Here is a 20,080-nt window from a genome sequence, read left to right on the forward strand (position 1 = left end):
TTTCTTACCTGTTTAAACTACACGCGTTCTAGGCTTATCTGTCTGCCACTCGCACCTAACGCGCGCCACTCCCTATCGTGTGTTCAATGTTTCGAAGCAATTTACACCCTTTTCTGCACCGATACCGTTCAATTCTACTACTTATCGCTCCCAGGACCGTGGCGTTTCAACAGTTTCATTAAATTTATAGGTTTTTCTTTGTGTATTTTTCATTTTATTTAAATCACTTTATTTAATTATTTATTTTTTTTATATTCACATTTTACTCTATTTCACTATTTTTCACTATTTCACATTTTTTCACTATTTTTATATTCACATTTTATTTAATTAATTCAGTCGTGTGTATAATGCGCGTGTGTTGCTTGTAATGTGCGGCGGCGTGTTAATTTTCGAAGTGTACCGGACCAACCACAGCCACGTCCCGGTTGCTGACTGGCTGGCCAACTGCTCTGCCGGTTGCCATGCCGTCCCTTTCGTACTAATATTTGCTTTAAATCGAGTTTAGTTGTAAGATTTATCATTTTTCCCTTGTTTTCGATGTGATGTTTGCTAGTGTGTCTCGTAAAGGTTTTTTAGTATTTCCGTAACGCAGCTGTGTAAGCGTTGCTGTGTTTGGCTTGCGTTCGTGCGTTCCTGCCTATGGAAATGAGTTACATCTTTTAGGTGCGTATCATGTTTCGGTTTAGATTTATCATTCGTTTTGTTTGTCGACTCCGTCTCCGTTCCGTTTGCAGCCTGCTCGGATCACTTACAAACTACGTTTGCGCTCGGACATTTACTATAACGCGTAGTATAGGCTAGCGGATTTGAAGAAAAAATCAAGCACAACGGTATCTAAATGCATCACAGCAAAGCCAGGTTTTGCGTAGCCAGGTCCTCCGTTCCGCGTGGACGAGGGGGACAGTTCGGTGCTGATCCTTTCCTTTAACTATGACGTATAAACAGTGAAGTAGGGAAACGTGTAAAACGACGATACCGACGGTTTGTGCTGACTCTGATCGCTCACGGCTTTGGCTGCGATTTGGAGACGGTTTAGGGGTTGATGTTTGCTAGTAGGATTGTATTGCTTTCGATCAAACAACTAAGTACGATAGTGGTAGAAACATGCCCGATTAGGCTCCGTCCGCTTCGAACGGAAGGTCCACCCGGATTAGACGCACTGCATGCAGTTAGCAGTTCCTCTAGGCTGTAGCCGAAGCATGACGTAGTACTGTAGATGCGTTTTTTATGATATAATTTCGATAGACCTTCTAAACCACGACCCGATGATGTGGTAGAGAGAGTGTATTGTTTGAGTGTTTTTTTGTTTGGTTGGTTTAGTTTTCATTTTACCAAAAATCATACTGATTGTCTGAGTAATCGAAAAACGTTTCGCTCCGAGGACTAGTATACGGATGAGGTTTACCTATATGTTTTAAATCGATTGATAGTTTCACTCGCTAGCCTGTTAGCACCTGTTATAAAGGTACAAGCTTGGGAATATATAAAAAACGTTTCAAAGGGCATATAACGAGCGTGTATTCGTTAAGAATGTAAAAAGAAAAACATAACGACAACACTGTTGATTGCCCATTTGCCGGCGGAATAAATGGTGGATTGTATCCTCAGGAACTCAGCAACAACGGCGCACCAGCTTCGAGTAGGAGGCTCGAGATGTGCAAAAGTTTAGAAAGCGGCAAGCGCGAAGCTTGAAAGGTGGTGGCCTGATTCAGGGAGAAAGTAGATTTGGATGGAACCGTTCGATCAGCCGATCGTAAGTGTTTGTAGATTGTTTCACGTTCACTCTCCTGTATAGTGGTTACGGTTATTGAGTTTCTGATCTGTCCTTTGCCATGCCTCGTTAAATCGGCGGCAGGCGCCAGAAAGCGCCAGTAGCTGCGAGCGTATTGTGTGCGCTTTCGGTTCGTGTGGCTTATGGACATGGCTCAAAAATGGGCGCCATAGTAAAATGAAAAAAAGTTCGCTACGGTGTAGTTCGTTCTGCGTTCCCCGCCATCTGCCCTTACCTAATCCTTACGTTTAGCCTAGAAAAAGAGAATTCCTTAAACATTCAGTGCATTGGTTGCGGTGCAGCTGTCAGATTCGTTTTCCAGTGGTCTCCACGCCAGCTGGCGGTCTTGTGTACTAAGTACTGCTCCCCGTCGCTCTTTGGTTTCGTGTACAGCTCCCGAGTGTTGGTGTGTCTGTGTGTGGGTACGTGTGTGGTCACAGGTTTCGCTCGTCTAAGTTAGCTTACTTCTAGTAACACGTTGCTTACGATCCGGGTCGCTTCTAGCGCGACACTACTATTCCTACACGGTTTCGTGTTCCGGTAGCCATCCGGGGCCACCTTGATAACCTACCGCCGCAACCGCTTTGGTTGCCTCTATTGCCACACGCTTACATGCTATATAGCACAGATGCTCGCCGATGCTACAACAATTCTCGTTTGGAGGGCAGTTTTTGCTTGTGTTTTGTTTCCGGTTATTTTTGCGTTGTGCCACAGCCACAGGTTCGCCGCACCACGGAGCCTCGGTGCGTTGATAGAGTGTATCGAGACACCACCGTTGGACGTCACTAGCCAATCGATGCCTCGCCTTCCGTCTTCCGATCAGTAGTTGCTCTATAGCTACGGCTCTACGCAGCTCCGGTTGCCACCGGTTCCAATAACTCAGTCGTTGCTCTGTCATGTGGGGAGAAGATCCGCGTTTCGTTTCGTTCTAGGTGTTCGTGGGAGCTTCCTTTACTGTCACCGACTGCTCCCCATTACATCGAAGAATTGTGTCCTGCTTACTAAGATATCTCATTTGGCAGATGAAGTCTACGATCTTCTTATTGCGCCACGTTCCTGTCCTCATACTGGGAGCTCCTGTTTGTGGGGAGGGACAAAATCCGTTATTAAATGAGCCTTTAGCGCTGGCACAGCTACGACAGACCTGCTACGACGATGACGCTCCGTAGCCGCTGCTGCCTCCATGGTTTTCAAGTGAGTTACCCCGGCTGGTGGTGGTTTTGCTTTCGTCGCTCGACGTTAGACTGCTGCCCGCAAACGAGGCCTTGTCCTTATTGCTATTGCTCGTGCTAACGGCGAGATATGTGGAGAACGCAGTTTCCGACTCTGAAACGGTGCCGAGCGAGAGGCGGTCGTTACGCAAGTGTACGTACCCTCTGTGGAACTTCCTGGCTTACCCGTGCTGCTCTCCCTGGTGCCGGTGTCCAGCCGCCGATCACCGGTCAGATGGTCGACGTACGTGCCGATGCCGACTCCGCGCGTCAGTTGCGGTTTGCCCTGTCGGGAGACCTCTTCCTGCGAGTAGCGGGGTTGCGAGAATTTGCTGGTGGGCGACTTGCTGGACGCACCGAGCGATGCCGGCGTCGATCGCTGGTGCGTCAGCCGGTGCCGCTGGACTAGTGGCGTCACCGAGGTGGCTATCATCGTACTGCCGGAGTAATCAGTATTTGAGTCGCTCCCCTGTCGCCGACCAGCCAACCGGATGGAAAGTAGAGTTCAACAACAAAGTAACCGTTAGCCGCAGTCTTGTGGTTTGTGCCCTCTGGTGGGGTTCTTAGAGAAAAGAATACTAGCTCGTAACTAGAACTAACAGGCTAACAGTAACTAACGGAGAGCCTAGAGGTCTCTTGCCACTTTACATTCAACTTGCACGCAACGAGTCAACAGGTTAAGAGGGGAAACATGTACACACGGAAGGATTACAGCGCATTGTTAGGCAACCAATACGGCGGGAGCTTTGGGGAAGGGATTGGAACGTAAGTTGGTATCTCGCGAAGTCAGTGTCACTTTTCTGTGCATCGACACTGAAACTTGTATTTACAAAACAGGGTCAAAATAATATTTACAAAACGGGTTCGTATGTTACAAAAACGGGCAGGTGGAGCTTACTGGCTACCAAGGTAATCCAAGGTCCAGTAGATACCGCTCCCGTCCCGCTGTACTATTGTGAGCTAGAAAATGAACATTCTATTCAATACTTTCTAAAGTCCGTGGCTAATGTAACATTGTATTTATACAAAACAGCTAGCGTGGAGAGGGAGAACAATAGACAGAGGAGTTTGAAATGAGAGAGATAGAGAGAGCGAGATATAAACTGAACAGGACAGGGTGAACAGAGACAGGAGCAGACAAAACGGCACAAAGCTCTAGCTATGGAATATGGTTGCACAGGTTGCCCAGGAAGAACGAGAAGAACATATCGAGAGGCATTCGGTGAAAAGGTGAGGAGCGTAACAAACGGAAAACAAAACACGGCCGCTTTCGGAACCAGAAACGAAACGAAACGAAACGATTATTGGTAGGTCATTCAAAACGAGTAGAGTCAAAATGCAAATTTACCATGTTGGCACCGTTATCGGAGACCCCGGAGCCGGACATATTGTCCGCCAGGAGCCGTTCGCTTTCCGGATCGGACAAAAGCCGCGACGCTTCGGATTTGTTTTTAAGGATCGATTTCGATCTTCGATGTGTTTCTAATTGAGGTGACGTTTCTAGCGAATCTATGAATAAGGACAATTTAGTGGTCAGCGTTTTCCCCTTCGAAGGCCGGAAAGGTGGGTGATGTGGTTCAGTGGTAAATGTTTCCAGTTTTATTTTCTGTCTCATGTGGTTCATGTTCTACTTGTTTCCTGTACACTGTAAACCAGAAACATCAAATTAAGAAAACCATAAAGAACTCAAGGTAACTAATCCCGGGTTTTCTCGTTACTCTCGGTCCCCCAAAGTTGGTACCCAAATTTGGAGCATCGTTGGCTTTGCGAGAACGGAAGAGCGAAAATGGAAAGAGCTCAAAAAAAGGTTAAAGAAATACGCAACAACACACTTTGGTACGAAGCTAGACGAGAAGATATGAACAGTTGGAGTGTTACCGGGCTAGCTTCGGAACCAACGAAGCAGCAGAAGCGAACATTAACAGTTAACGTAAACAAACAACAAATCTCGAAACAACACGATTGCCAATGCGTTCGTTACAAACCGGGGCTTGCTTTTCTATCGTTTGCTTATCGTTTCGTTAAAGCAGCCTTAACGATGGGGAGCCCAATGGCCAATGGGGCCTTGTCGTTAAGTAACTTCTCGATGACATCGAAAACATAGAACAGTACATAATAACATCGACAGTGTCTGACTGAAGTGTAGTGGCAGTGTGTATGTGTGTGTTAATGAGGCTCCAGAACAAGCAGTCACAAAGTAGCCTTTTTTGTGGTTAAGTTTTAAAAGGATATTGGTCCGAGTAGACTTTATGACTGTTCGTTCGTCACAGAAGCGGAGTAGTGGAAAATGGCGGTCAAATGTTGTGGTTAAGTGTATTGAAATGGAAGTGTTTCAGATGGTGGTTCAGTTTTCGGAAGTTGCGGGCCCGATTCGACACATTCGATTTCACAGGTTGACTGATCGACTCGATCTCGGCCAAATGGTCGACTGTCGGGACTTACCTTTCGGTGCCGGATTCGGGATGCCGAACAGATGCTGATTGATCAGCTTCGTCGCCGACGCGAGACTCTTGGCGGGCATGAAGGACGATCGGCGTGACTTTTTGCTTCCGGATCCACTTCCACTGGCCAGCTGACCACCGCCACCACCGCCGCTGCCACCACCACTAGCGCTGGTCGCCACCGCATCCTCCAGGCTTTCGATGGAGGACTTGAGGTTTTCGAAGCGCGTTTTCGGTCGACCGACCGTCGAGGCTGTGGCCGAGGCGCTGGCACCGCCGGAACTTTGCTGCTGGAAGCGGGTCTTGCGATGCTTAGGCACGGGCGTTTCGTTCAGACTGACGTGACTGCCGCGGTCGGCCGTGTCAAACGCGGTCTGGAACTGGCGGTACTCGTCGTCCATCGGGCTCGCACCCAAACTGCGCAACGCCGTGTCACCGGAAGCACTCTTCTTCACCTGCGCCCGCGCGGGGCCTCGCTCGCCGGTGGCCGTCGAGGGCCGCTGCTGGAGCAGCAGCAACTGGTGGTGGTACTGTTGCTGTTGCAGCTGCTGCTGCTGCTTCTGGTCCTTCTCTAGCGGGTTTATGTACAAATTGTTCGTATCTAGCGTATCTAAGTCGAATGACATATCTACAATGTCCGAGGTGAGGTCGGCCTGCGACAGGAATGGATGCGTTTGGCAGCTGGCGTACGTGTCGGAGCTGTCCACGCTGGCCAGGTCGCCGTTGTTGCTGTTGCTGGTGATGAAGCTGCCGCCGTTGACGGTGGCGCCACCGGCACCGCCGTTGCCATTGTTGTGGGTGCCACCGTTCCCGGCGCCACCGTTCCCGGCGGGACCGTAGCTTCCGGCGTGCTTGATGGGTGTGTCCATGTAGGGGAACGGGTACGAAATCGTGCTGGGGCCGAGCTGCGCCGTCGGGGCGATACAGTTGTTGTTCATGCTGTTCCTCAGCATGCGCATTTCCATGCACACGGTCGTGTGGAAGTCGGACGTTGGAAGTGGCATCAGACCTTCGGCGTCGATGAACTCTTTGTACTCCTTCAGTGTCGGGCAAAATATGAGCGGCGGGGGGAGGACAAAGCATTCAAAAGAGCCGTTAGTCAGTTTGTAGTGATGCACACGCAAACACACAGATACACACGAGTGGATAGTTAATTTTGCCAGAGGACTTTAAAAGAAATGAGAAAATTTTAATTTAAAAAACAAAACCTAAACCAAATAATGTCTGATTGGTTTTCCCTTTTCTTTGTTAGTTAATCCGTGTTAGCACCCATGTTTTCCGGCTTCAAATCTTTAAAAAAACAATCACACCAAAACCCCAAGGTCCAAGCCGTGGCCGTCCCTAGCTTTTCGAGGGCTTTTCGAGGCAAACGCAGAAACAGAACAGCAACAATTCGAACAAAAAGCTCCCCCCCAAAAAAAAAAAAAACGGTATAAATTACGATTGATGGCCGATCCGATCCCAACCCAACCGGGTTGGTTCGATGTTGTAAACGGGCACGCACACAAACAAACGGCACACGGAACGAAACACACGCTCACAAAAAAGACGCACACGAAAAGGACGCGCAACTTAATGGGTACAACGGGCACCGATTTGTGGATGTGTTTGTGGGGGTTTCTTAACGGCGAAAGGTCACACAAGCGGATACTTTGTAGCAGAAGAAGGAAAGGTACAGCACGGTAGATGAAGAGAGAGAGAGCGAAAAACTCGCGAATCGCGAAAGTGGCGAAAGATCACGCATTTTACAATACGATATGTACACTGGTTGTTGGCGCAACCGGTCAGGGGGTTTTGAGAATCAACTTAGGCCTTCTAGTATGGTACAACCTGACCGCAACCTACCGCCGGTCTATATGTACAGCTCGAATGTACAACTATCGCTCATAAGTGTCAAATAGGTGTGGATAATACAACTTAACGCTATTACAAATAATGCCAATTAGGTCTGTCGAGAATTGGTAATGCCTTTGAATGGATAATGATGGATGAGCTTGGCAGTAGCTCTAGAGTATGCTTTATTCACAACCCGGGTTGAAGGTGAACCCGTCTCCTTTAACCCCAATTTTTTGGTCGAACTAACAGGTTTCTGGTATCGCTTGAAAATTCAAACTCAATCTCGCTGCTTAAATATTAAATACGGCCACCGTAGAGCCGAATGCACCCCACACTCGGTGGGTCACGCTCCATCTACGTCAGCTCGTTCCTCGGACCCGGTCAAGAAGGTGCGCGGCGGTACGGCTCACTGTTTACTTTTCTGTTTATCTACCCGTGCTACCTGAGTGCTATAAATTTCCGGTCTAGGTCTAGGTCCACTCGGGTCGACGGAAATTCCAACCCACGGCGGCGAGGACGACGACGAGGTCGAATGGGGCGAAAGTAGCGAAATGAATGAAAAGTGCTAAACAACAACATAACCATCATCCATCCTGCCTGCTACGGAACCAGGAATCCGGGTGTGGCAGTAAGGGTGCAGTAAGGGTGTTGGTCCTATGGCACTATGAAGTGCCCCGCTGACGTCACGGCGCCGTATCTAGTCCTTGGTGGTGGTGGCCCATGGAACTAGCAATTCTAGTTCTAGCCACTGACGGATAAATGGGAAAGGCGATCCGCGCAAAGTCCCCGGGGGTGGAAAAAGTTTTATCGCTGCCCAAGGATAAAGTTAGGGGGCACCGATAAGGCGGCGACGGCCTGGCCGGGACAAGGATCTGCGCCCCAAGAAAGTTCCCCGGTGTGTGCGTGCGGTCGCGTGTGTACTCGGTGTTGTCAACAATCCGTTATTTATGGATCAACATTTACTATCCTGCGCGTTGCGCACCGACCGACCGAAACCAATCGGAGAGCGACGCCTAGGATGGCCCAGGCACCTACCGCACTTCCGTTTTGTTTTGCCCACATCTTTCTCCCTCGGAAAGATCCAAGCACAAAAAATGGGTCACATTCGTGGCTAATGAAATTGATGAATTGTTGTGCCCCCCCCGAACGTGTCCTGGCGCTGCGTTTGCACTAAACAAACAACACACGCCTGTCGGCACCGAAAGCCCCGGAAGCCGGTGTCGTCCTTTCACCCGAGTGTCGACGGGCACAGTGTCTACCGTATTGTTTCCCTCATATTGTTAGGTTTTCGATACAAAAAATCCCATACTTTTCGCACACAGCTCTCTTTCGAAATCAATTTTTCATACAACTCCGGCCGACCACATATGGTGGTGGCCATTTGTCATGTGAGGGTGTTTTTACCTACGGTTTGTTTTTCTATATCTATACTATTTGCACATGTAAATTTCATTCGCATTCCCGGTGTTCTCCGACTGGCCGGATGCTGTTGGCTACAAAAAAAATGTAATCACTCAAGAGCTTTCGTCGAAGTGGTTCTAACGAGGAGACCTAAGGAGACCTACCGACCGACTGCAAAAGCTTACTGCTACTGAGTGGCCTTGATGAGTCGGTTGACAGGAAAATAGTCCTGTCGTTCCCACATTTTCTTACGAATAGCCACCGGAAATTGCTAATTTGCCGTGTATTGCTGTTACGATTTGGTTTGATTAGAATGGAAAATTATTAAATTATGCTTGAAATTAACCCTTGCGGTGGGTTTTGATCACTCTAACCTAACCACGACGGTGGAGTTCCTGGCCACGGCGGTGGAGTTAGGACACATTAGTGGCGAGCGTGACATGGAACGGCACAGAACACACAGCACACAGCCGGAAGATGATTGATGGTGAAAGCGCTAACCGCAGGACACTGAAGAAAAGCTGCCAAGGCTGGCCAAGTTCGGCGGGTTACGTGGTATTCGTTGGTCAAAGCACACACACCGCACACGTGTTACACACTGGTTAGCTGGAGGTCCAGGATAGGTGTTCGGTGAGGTAAGCCACAAAGGACGGTGGCGCGGTGGTTACGACTCTGTTGCAATCCGGAACCGGAATTCGACCGTGTCGAAGGTCAGGTCGAAACCCGGTGCACCCGCAACCTGTTGCCAAGTGTGTATGCGTGTGTGTTAGAAGGGACTGCAACAGTGTGTGGAAGCGGTTTAGCGGCAGCGGAGAGTAAAGGAAAAGGGGGGGACACACGCGGGGCCGTAGAGCCGGTCTTTTCCGGCCCTCCCGGAGGACTCACCTGTGTCAAGCTCAAGCTCAAACGAGTCCTCTCCTGCCGATCACCAGCAGGAACTATACTCAACGTCGGGGGGATTACGAGATCAGTTCAGGCAGGGAGCGAGTGCCTTAAGATCTCTTCTGCCCACCGGAAACACACAGAGAGACCAGAGACCAGAATGGACAGGGGCATGGCAGGACAGATAAGATCTCCTGCCCGAACGCTTCATCGTTTTACATGTTCGTGTTCTAATTTATTTTTCTCCCACAGAAGGACCTTTCTTTACAAATCTCGACAGCAGGGACGACGGGCACGCTCCAGACGCGAGAGAGCTTCCGACGGCGGCGGTGGCGTCCGGTGACAGTGACGGACAGCCGTCGGCGCTACTCCTAGCCTCTCTCCCTTCCTACAGCTCTATCTCGGCCTCCTTGCCTTGGCTGGCACCGCGGCGCCCCTCGAACGAGCGCGAACGCGCCGGGGCCCGAGGGTGCAGCAACTGTCATACGCTCTTCGATCGCAGTGGAATACACTCGCTGTGGCACTGCTGCGGACTCTGCGAATTGGTAGTAATGTGGTTCGATCGGTACGGTTTAGTGTGGTGGTGCACTACTGGTGGTGGTGGTGGATCGTAGGGTGGCTGGTGGGCCGTGTAGTAGTGCGAGCTCGAGGGGAACCCATAGTAGTCCTCGCAATCGTAGTAGCACTGTTTCGTGAGTATCGTGCGCCATGGCAACGGTTTGCGTGTGTTTGCGTGTGTGCGTAAAGTGTTCGATGAGTGTGGTGGAGAGAAAAGTTTGACCAAAAATTAAAGTAAAAACAAAACCAAATTAGGAACGCTAAAAAGGACAACAGTGAAACAGTGGGGGTGGGTTGGACAGGAATGGAACACAAGCAGATGGTGCCGCATGGTTGTCGAACTGGAACGGAAGCAGGACAAACGATGGCTTAGGACACAACTAAAAACCCAACTCTTTTATGTGTGTATATGTATGATAGGTTTCAAACAGTTTAATGCTGTAAGTGGTAGTAGTAGTACTGTGTCGAAAGCAATAGAGCCAGCCAGAAGCGAAGTCAGTCTGCCGCTTAAGCCAATTTCTGGGATGTTGATTTTCTTCTGAAGGATGTGTTAGAAAGTGTTGCTCTCGACTCTTTCTTGATGGCTACTGATTTCTAGCCTTTTTCTATGCGATGGAGTCAATTTTACTCTTCCTGGTCCTTCCATTTTCATGTTTCCTACAAACCTGTCTGGCCAGAGTCCTGGCCCTAATTGCTTTCTCTACTGCTCGAAACAGGCGTTGGTGGGCACGAAAACGAACGTTGGTGGCCTGTGGTTCCTAATGAACCGCTCGGCCGGTGCCGACGGGGAACCGGAAGCGCTGCCAAGGAATGACAGTTCTGGCAACAAAAGTAGGAAAGCCTGGGATATGTCACCCAGGAGTCACGGTGGACGGGACTGGAGCGCAAGTGGGCGATAGACAGACGCCTTCGGGGTTGAACTTTCCTACGCGAAGCCCCCCACATTTGTGTCATTCTTGACTCACGGGAAGCAATGGGAGAGGCACGATGGGAATTTGAAAGATAACACGAAAATAGGCCCAGAGGGAAAGAGACAAAGAGCGAGAGAAAGGAGTGGGACTCGTGGGAGCAACCGAAGTCCATTTTGGGGCACGGAAAATTATAACATCAATTTATGCTAATAGCGTGGTAATTTGGTTTCTTTCCTCGTTTCGCCGCGTTACGCACACCTACGGGCCGGCCCATCAGAATCAGGGAAGCCCCGGGCCGAATAGATAGAGGAAACCCCCAGGAAAGGTGAATGACAATGGCATCTCGCGAGGCAAACCGGGAGAAAGGTGGAATAAAATAAAACATCCCAAGCTTGGCGCGGTGGGTGCGGCTTATCAGGAAATAAATAGCAGCGTGACGTCAGACGGAGAAGGTGGCTCCATTTATATCACCCGCCCTGTCTGCGTGTGGGTGTCTCGTAGGCGTTTGCCGCTGTTTCGCAGGAACATCGGTGAACTGTGCAAAGTCACGGCAACGTGCTCTCAAAACTGTGTTCGGGTCCGGGGAGTTCTCCGGAGTCAATAGTTATGGACACTCTTTGCCGTAGGGTAGAACCGGAAGTGATTTAAGTCGTCGGTGCTAATGTGCCACATCCAGGCGGACCCAGTGCCTTGCGGTGGCCCCAGTTTAGTGGCTCGTGAAGAAACACAACTACTCTCTAGGGGTGCTGCGGAGGGCGTGTGATGTGAAATTAGCTACAAATTATCCGCTTGTCGCTAGTGTCTCACGGAACGGTGAGTGGGCTTCTAAGGGGGTTGGGTGAGACACGGGTTGCTGATAGCGAAAAGGAGCGTAGCACCGGTTGGGCCAATCAATGCACCAAGACTGCCAGCGCAGGATCTGGCCGATTGTGGATGCCCTTCGGTTGATGTTTCAATAGTTTCGACGGTTTGTTGCCGATGCGTGAACGGTGCCGGGCTGTGTTTCGTGTGCGTCTTCACCCCGGCGTGGCGTATGATCCCGTGTAGACTTTTTTGTTATCCCCAACCTCCTGGCTATCGAAAGTAATGATACGACAACATAAAACACCCGTAACGGCGCAAACAGAATGCTAGCGGGGCTAGTAGTGGTGGGTTCGGTAGCTGGAACGCAAATATACCTTTGACGTGCAAAAGCAACACTCAAACTCGGATGGCAGTTCGGCATCGGATTTGTCCCGCTTGCTGGTGGAGGAAGTTTCTAGTGCAACCTGTCGCCGCAGTTCTTCTACTTCCTAGAACGATTCCGATGGGTTACATGGGGTGCGATCGCAAACGCGGATGAGTGGCGGTAGTTTTGGAAAAAGGTGTTCCGCGAAAGCGTGTCCCGCAACACATTATTTAGAATTAGATTGGGCCGGAGAGAAACGAAACGGAAACGTAAGAATAATTTGACGATTGTGAGTGTGTAGTAAGAAACCAAATGCAGAACGGTGGTGAACCTGCGGTGTGGTCACAAAGAGAAACATTAGCGACACAAGTGCGGTGAAGTGAAATGAGCTGCCTTGGGCTTAGGCGAACAACGGTGAAAGTAAACAGTAACGCAATACAAACGAAACGGACCCTTAAAAACCAAGTGCTACTATCCTACCGAAACGAAGATCGTTCATTGTAAGCATCGAAAACGTGAAACACCATGCGCCTCCTTCAAAGCACCATGCGTCTCCATCGGTGCAACGAAGCAAAATTGAGTGCCACATACTGGCGTTTATATCGAATGTTTCATCTGCAAAATAATTATGCTTGTAATTATGCTTTATGCAACAAACAGATGATTGTTTTACAATTTAAACAATTTAATATTCATTTTCTAAGATATTAACAGCTGGTCGAATAGTTCATCTTTATCTGCTGCATTTGTGGCTAGTGTTAATGCGGAAAGCTGCAGGGTCAAAACTTAAAAGCATTTAACACAACACGTGCTGCCAAAAAAGAGCATGCAAATACTCGCTACATTCGGTGCACATTTAGCGATCAGTTATTCGCCGAACCACCGAACGTACGAAGCGATCGAGGATCGGGGGATCGGTGTCGGCGCTTGATGCTGAAACTGATACGGAAAGCAAAAACGAAGCGATTTGGCCTGGCCAGACCATTCGTGTTGCAAAACGGGCAAACGGGCGAACCGAAAAATTGCGAATGAGAAAAATAGTCTCAAATCGTGTTTTAGTTACAAGGAGACAGGTTTGCCTCAGAGTTGCGTTTTGGGCAGAAAATGTAAAATTGGCAACGATAGTTAAGAGAATTGTTAGTAATACCTCGTGGCTCCATTGATTGTTGTAGTACTAGAATAAGAAAGTTGATCGGAAGGAGGATACGATACGTTGTCATTTATTTACAGTCAACAAACATGGGTGAGAAGGAATGTGAAGGTCCGGGCTGAAGCGAAGATGCACTGTAGAGGACATTCAGCGAGTTCAGCGAGATGTTGTGGGACTTCCGATTGTGGTGGTCTTAATTTTCATTTCACTTTCAATGCTTTTGGGTGACATGGTGACCGTGCACAACACTTCATCTGGTCAGGTCGCAGCAAACGAGAACCACAAACGAACACACATGAACCGGGTGCTGCCGGATGACGGATGGGGTGTAAGGTTTGGCTCAGTTTGCCGCGTTTTTTGTTTTGGTTCTGTAACTCCAATCGTTAAGCGGAAACGCATCGAATCCGGTGGAAGTGGGGCCTACATTCTATGGGGAGCTAAGCAAAAGACGGCTCTATTGTGTGACGATTGCGATTGCCAAGCGGGTTAGTAGCTATGAAACGGAAACATAAACCTTCGAATACAACAGTGAACATTGAACTGAACGAAACGAGAATGCGATATCGGGGGAATAGGAGGAAAGTATTGCACAAAAGTGGATGGACGCTCTCGAATGGGCTAATGAATGGGCGCTGCGTCGGGCATCAAGCGTCACGGGAGAGAAGGGAGTTAATGACGCACCGGCGTGTGGGGTGGATCGTTAAAACATACCGCTCTGGTCGCCATCATGATCGGTGGCTCGTGCTGGGGCGTGTCCTGAATGATCAACTGCTGCTCCTCGTTCGCATCCATGTCCAGCATCATGTTGTGGTGCTGCATCGACGGGCTGTACGGTGGGGCAGCTTCGTTGTCCAGCGACACACCCATCGGCTGCGAGAAGCTATCGTTCTGTGAAGCGAATAAGGACCAGTGAATGGTCGACATAAATCGACAAACGGTTGAAGAATGGCTCCCCACGGACGCACCTGTGAATTGACTCGTTTGCGTGAACCAGCGGAATGTTTATAGTTTTTGTAGCAACCCACGCCGGTCATGGCGGGATTGCGGCCACCACTAACCGAATCGCCCTCCTCCGTGCTGTTCCCGTCCGCTACCGACAGGTTATGACCTACACCGGAACATAGAGCAATAGGTAAAATCGCAGCCATCAATCGACAGAACACCATCCATCTCTTGGACACGGAACGCAGCACGCACGTCTTCGAAGGCTCGCGGTGCCCGTGAACACCATACTTACACACATACAAACACACGCACACACATACACACATCAATGGACGGGAAGCAAGTGTCCCTAGTTTAGCAACGTTTAGCATCGTTAGTACCAACCAATCTTTCATCTTTCAGTGCTGCTGTAAGAAACTGTCATTTTACGCTGCTCTGGTGTTTGCTCGATTTGATAGAACAAACAGTGACACTTGCAGTAACTTCGTGTTTCTGTGAGCTAAAAGTGCTGATGGTGGTCGGTGTATACAATTCTTGAAAATATAATCGGGGCAAATGCAGCAAGCAGTAAGTTGTTATTAAAACTGCCATTCGTCCTGATAGTAAGCTAAATACTTAAGAAGTCACAAATCAGGCGGTAGGTGCCATAAATCAAATGCGACTCAATTGTTTGGTTGGAAACAAAAGATCTGTAAACTTTGCCCGAAAGGACAGTTGCGCAGAAGCGTTAAAAATGCTGCAAGTTAGAAAATAAAAATTAGGACGACTCAAAATGAAGGCCTTAACTTTGCTACCGCCACAAAAGCGAAACCGAGCGAACAGAACGTGAAATTATTTCTTCGTTTGGTGTTTTTGGATTTTCTTTTCAAAATGTTCATTGACTTTTATTCGATTTAGTTTATTTCAACGATATTTCCATACGCGCTACGTGAAAGGTAAATCCAATCACACAAATGTTTAACAGCCTATTTGTAACGAACAACCACCATAATAACCAAGCGCATTCGCATTTTCGCACTCGCACTGTACTTTTGATAATTAAGTAACGTATTTCGGTCTCTCTACCGCCGAAGATGTAACGCAACGCAGCATAGCCAAACGCTAACCAATAGGCTCCACAATGGTACTTAATGAACGCACGCGGTTAATCTAAAGCATAATCCGTGGCAAATAGGTGAGGAACGGTTGCTCGTCCTCCGAACAGAGAAAATACTATTTTCACAGTGAATGCAAAACAATTGAACGGTTTGTGTTCCTAAAAAGGCTTTTCGATGTTTGTCAATGTTCGTATCGACGGAGACGGAGGTGAGTAGTTCAAGTTGGAATGGATTTAAAAGTGTACGTTAATAGTAAGAGGCTAGTAAGTGGCTAGTTTATAAGAGCGAAAGAGCGTTACGATTGAGTTTTAGTACTAACGTCGCCAGTAAAAGCAAACTTGAGTCGATCAAAAGTTTTTTTTTTTCGATCGTGAGTTGTTCGAGCTTCCTTAATGGTGTAACTCATGATAAGATATCGTTACATTTAAGCTAGCTTTAATGTTATTCAACCTAAATTGAATTATGAACTAAAAGGGCACTGTTTTTGTCCGAATTGGATCCTTTACTTTGTCTCTTTTGAATTCAGATTCTCAAGCGACACATCGTTGTTGAACATCGTTAAACAAACATACTATTTCTACGCCTCCATTGCTTTGGTGAACGATCAAGAAGCGAAACGGGTTTAACTATCCTGTGCTCATTTGGACGGTGACGGTCGGAGTTGGCCCTTAACCTTTGGAATAGTGATTCGAACCACAGCATGTGTTGCATAAGCTTGATTACACATAAAATGTGCCTTCTAGTGCCGCTCCGTTGAAGCAGTTCCTTCCTGCAGTTTTGTATAGTGAGTTAATCTTAATAAGCACATTCACACGAGCACATTACGTTGTCGGTTCCCCTAAGCCCAGCGCCGCCAGCAGTCTTCTTCGAAACGTGTGTTTTTTTTACGGTTCGTTTCTAAACACAATTTGTATCGTTTTAAGATTGTTGTCCCTTTTTATCAAAAGCCAAAATACACCCAAAGCTGAACATTTCTATCAAATATTCGCGTTCCGCGGTCCCTGTCTGCGCGTGTCTTAATAAATCTACCTTGTACAACAACATTCGCGAAAACATCAGTACTTTTTGCTCACAAGCCCACGGTACGCTAATATGCGCCCTCAATGCGATTGAAACGTGAAAATTACAACCAAACACCGAAAACCCGATTTTGCCAAACCAATTCCGGCTACAAAACGCTTCCGCTTGAACGGTGTTATCTGTTCTACAGCTCTTTTACACAGTTGACGCGAGGCTTCACTGATGGGGGCTTCAATGTTTGGTGCCTTTCCTGAAATTTATGATTGTTTCGTTGGTTGGTTCCCTATCGCTAGTCTACACTGTTTGTTTCCGGCCATTTGGAGGATCACGGGTGCGCAGTGCTTGGTGCACGAACGATGAGTGATATGGGCCTTTCAATTTCGTCCATTCGCCCAAAAATCCTGATGTGACATGGTTCGTGTGATTGAAATAAAGACCGAAAGTAAATTGTAAAGTCCTAACTCATGCGACTTTCTAGCCCTCTCAAAGGATTCTCAAAGTGTTTAGCGAGCTGATAATAAAACCGGAGCTTGTACCAGAAGCTGAAGTTTTGGTAGAACGTAAACTCACGGCTTCAGTTCCTAACTACAGCGATTGTTCGACTCCCTGTTCGGCCTCTTCAAATGCCAAACTGTGTTACATGTTTGATTTTTTGTTTCATCGTTTGGTTTTCACTAGCCCTTTTTGCAGTACTTTTGCAGCTTATTTTGGATAAAAACGTCAACCCGTCATGCCGTTGCCGTTGTGCACCCTTTGGTCGGTTTTCCTTAACATGATCTTGGCTGACATCCGCGACCGATCACTACCGAGTGGCTGGCTACGGGATTGATATGGAAAGGATGTCGTGGGCACGAGAATTCTCCCTAAGCTTTCTGTTTTGCTAAAAGTTGGAGCATTTCAAACGGCCGGGATTTGGGAGCGAACTGTCGCGTCCTGCTGTGCGATCGGGCAAGCAAATGTACATTAAAAATGTTGCACCCTCCCCCTGGGGGATTCGAAATATACAGCATTGCCGTTGTGATTGTGTTGCTGGGGGCTCGGTAGCGTTAGGCGGCTTATCGTAAATTGATAGTTGTCCATAAAAATTGTCCATTTACTAAATATATCACTGTGACAGTGCGCGGTTAGTAAGCAGGTTCTGCGCAGTTCCTTTAGTAACGTAGCCCGTGGCGCTTCCCGGTGATTGTAGGATTGAGTGTGGTTGCGATTGAAGCATTAGTAGTGGTAATAGTTGTAGTAGTAATAATAGTAGCGATAGTAGTGGCATTTTCTTAGCATAGCCGGGGTCGACGCCGTAGGCTGCCGGGTGGATGTGACCGTGCTGAGGTTATCTGACGAAATCCTGCCCATCGACGGTGAAGTTGTTCATCATCATGCTGGCCGACTCCGTGCGCAGCTCCTCGTTTAGCTCGGCCAACCGGGACGAAAGCGGCGGCTGACGGCGTCGGGCCGCGACCGGTGTCGCCAGCAGTGACTCGACCGGTGACTCCATCAGATCACTCTGCTCACCTGAGTGGACGAACGATAAGGGATAAGGGAAGTCGAGCGAGCAGGCAAGTCAGTCATTTGGTCACTGATCGTGTTGCCTTCTTTGGTCATTATTGAGCTTTCAACAGATCACGACCATTCACTGCCGCACCGGTACCCGGCGCCGGAGGTACAAACTAAGCAAAGGATCTATTGCATCCTACCGAGTCCACTGTTGCGAGCAGCTACCTTAATGGTAAGCCTTTTGCTTTGCGCCAGAAACCACTACTGGATGGCAGCAGGAACAGCGAACAGCACTTAGCTTCGGTTTAAATGGTGCACGAAGTACGGAACTACTTGCTCGTTGAGAACGTTACATTTCATGTCAACTGAGCATAGATACTTTGCAACAAAATTAGCTTAAACATAATCGGTCTCTTTGAGCGGCTAGACGAAGAAATTTAAACGACTTTTGGCTTTAAACGACCAGCAATATTTGTTTTCTCTTCAACTGTTAGCGCCTATAGCATTAAGTTCTTTCATCGGTGGTCGCTGATTTTTTATGTGTCTTGGTTTTTGTTTACGGCACTATCTTCTCACTTTTGGTGAGCGCTATTACGTCTATTGTTTATCACAATCGTCCTGGGCGGACAGTTGGGTGGTTTAATTTCCTTCTCGAGCCAATTAATGAACCAGCCGTGATTCGTAGTTTCTTTCTACGGACAGCTGAATTATGCTATCTGTACAGGGGGTGGCAAAAGCAGTCAATATTGCTAATCATTTCGCAGTAATTAAGCGTCTATGAGGCAGAGTGATAAGGAACGAGCGAACGAAAGAGAGAGAGAGAGAGAGCGGGTTTCGGCCATCGAATTATGTGTTTCATCGTGCTATTCAAAGCTGATGGAAATCAGAAAGCAAACCAAAAAAAGAACTCTAATGAAGAGGGCAACGGCCAAATCTAATAAATGTCGGCATTTTATGTAACTGAAACGGAAAAGCCGCCGGAAACGCGATGATCGAGTGGTGTTCTGGGCAATTTGGCACAATAGCTAACAGTAAACAAACGGGAACGAATAAGAAAATGTGCTCGCCCAACCGGTATCGGTGCAGATAAATTGTGGAATGAAAACCGGCGTTTCTTTTGATGTTTACTCCAGTTCAAAAATCAACACTCAACAGCTACTGAAAATGCTAACAAATCAACTATTTTGGCTTGTGACTAGCGATGAGTAAGAACTAGAGGTGACCAGTAACGGGAGGGTCACAATCGCTCGTTACCCGTGGATCGGAAAAATGGGGGGTTCGCAACAAAAACAGAAACAACGCAAACGAAATCTTTTGATTGATGTGTCAAAAATATTGCTGGTGTTTGTAGTTTTGTATTGTGCACGTCTTTTTGGAGGGATCCATACTCATCCGATCGACTTCTTTGGCTCGTGGTTTTCTTTGCTCCCGAATCGAATTCGTTTGACGCTTTTGATTAAGGTACAGTTCATACAGTTTCTTACATTACCGCAGGGTGAGGCTGTTTGTAATATGAATCTTAAGTAGTGTCTTAAGCAGAACTAAGTACGACGCGGCAATCTGTACGTTTCAATTGACATTGTAGTAACTATGGAAGAATTCGCAATTCTGAGGCTCGATCGAGCATTTTTTAAATAAATTCGACAAAATATTAAATATATTGAGCAATATCTTCCTACATTACGCCAGTATGACCCTCTCTAAGCCCTCTCTCGAGACTTTTCTGTTTAAGTGAAGCAGTGTACGGTATTTTGTAAGCAGTACAGTACATCAGACCATAAAGGGACTGCCCTTGAAAGCTCTAGGAACCATCTTCTCCTCCTCATATTTAATTTAGGTCAATTAATAAATATGACACTCGGCAACGAAACGGTGCAAACTCCATGCCTCCATGGTCCATGACGGTTCTAGAGGGAACAATTTATTTCCGGACGTTGCTAACGTTTCATATGACGTTCGCTAAAGTGTGGAAATAAATTTGGAAATCAAACCGAACCTCGTGCTGTAACAGCACCAAATGAATATGCAATGCAACCTTTTTTGAGTTACCGTTTTACAGTGAATTAAACCCAGTCGGTTATGATGCCAAGGTTGAGCTCGGTTATGAAAAACCAAATACCAACACTGAAGCCCGGACGATGGACGACTTCGAATCCAGGTCACATTCGGCGTGCCGGTGTCGTATATTGGGGACC

At 47.8% G+C, this 20,080-nt stretch overlaps 1 protein-coding gene across 1 annotated transcript in view; it reads right to left on the minus strand.

Moving 5' to 3' along the window:
- Positions 1 to 2,519: 2,519 nt before the first annotated feature.
- Positions 2,520 to 20,080, minus strand: part of LOC131207929 (potassium voltage-gated channel protein Shab) — a 31,544-nt gene continuing 13,983 nt past the window's right edge. Inside the window, exons 4-12 of the mRNA XM_058200568.1 lie at positions 14,298 to 14,440; positions 14,044 to 14,220; positions 13,330 to 13,356; positions 12,193 to 12,306; positions 5,428 to 6,463; positions 4,334 to 4,494; positions 3,172 to 3,454; positions 2,919 to 3,100; positions 2,520 to 2,851 (exon numbers count right to left, since the gene is read on the minus strand). Of these exons, the coding sequence (XP_058056551.1) occupies positions 2,922 to 3,100; positions 3,172 to 3,454; positions 4,334 to 4,494; positions 5,428 to 6,463; positions 12,193 to 12,306; positions 13,330 to 13,356; positions 14,044 to 14,220; positions 14,298 to 14,440 (2,120 nt within the window). The 3' untranslated portion in view covers positions 2,520 to 2,851; positions 2,919 to 2,921. The remainder of the gene's footprint in view (positions 2,852 to 2,918; positions 3,101 to 3,171; positions 3,455 to 4,333; positions 4,495 to 5,427; positions 6,464 to 12,192; positions 12,307 to 13,329; positions 13,357 to 14,043; positions 14,221 to 14,297; positions 14,441 to 20,080) is intronic.

The sequence above is a fragment of the Anopheles bellator genome, chromosome 1 (assembly GCF_943735745.2).
Source record: "Anopheles bellator chromosome 1, idAnoBellAS_SP24_06.2, whole genome shotgun sequence".
NCBI classification, from domain to species: Eukaryota; Metazoa; Arthropoda; class Insecta; order Diptera; family Culicidae; genus Anopheles; species Anopheles bellator.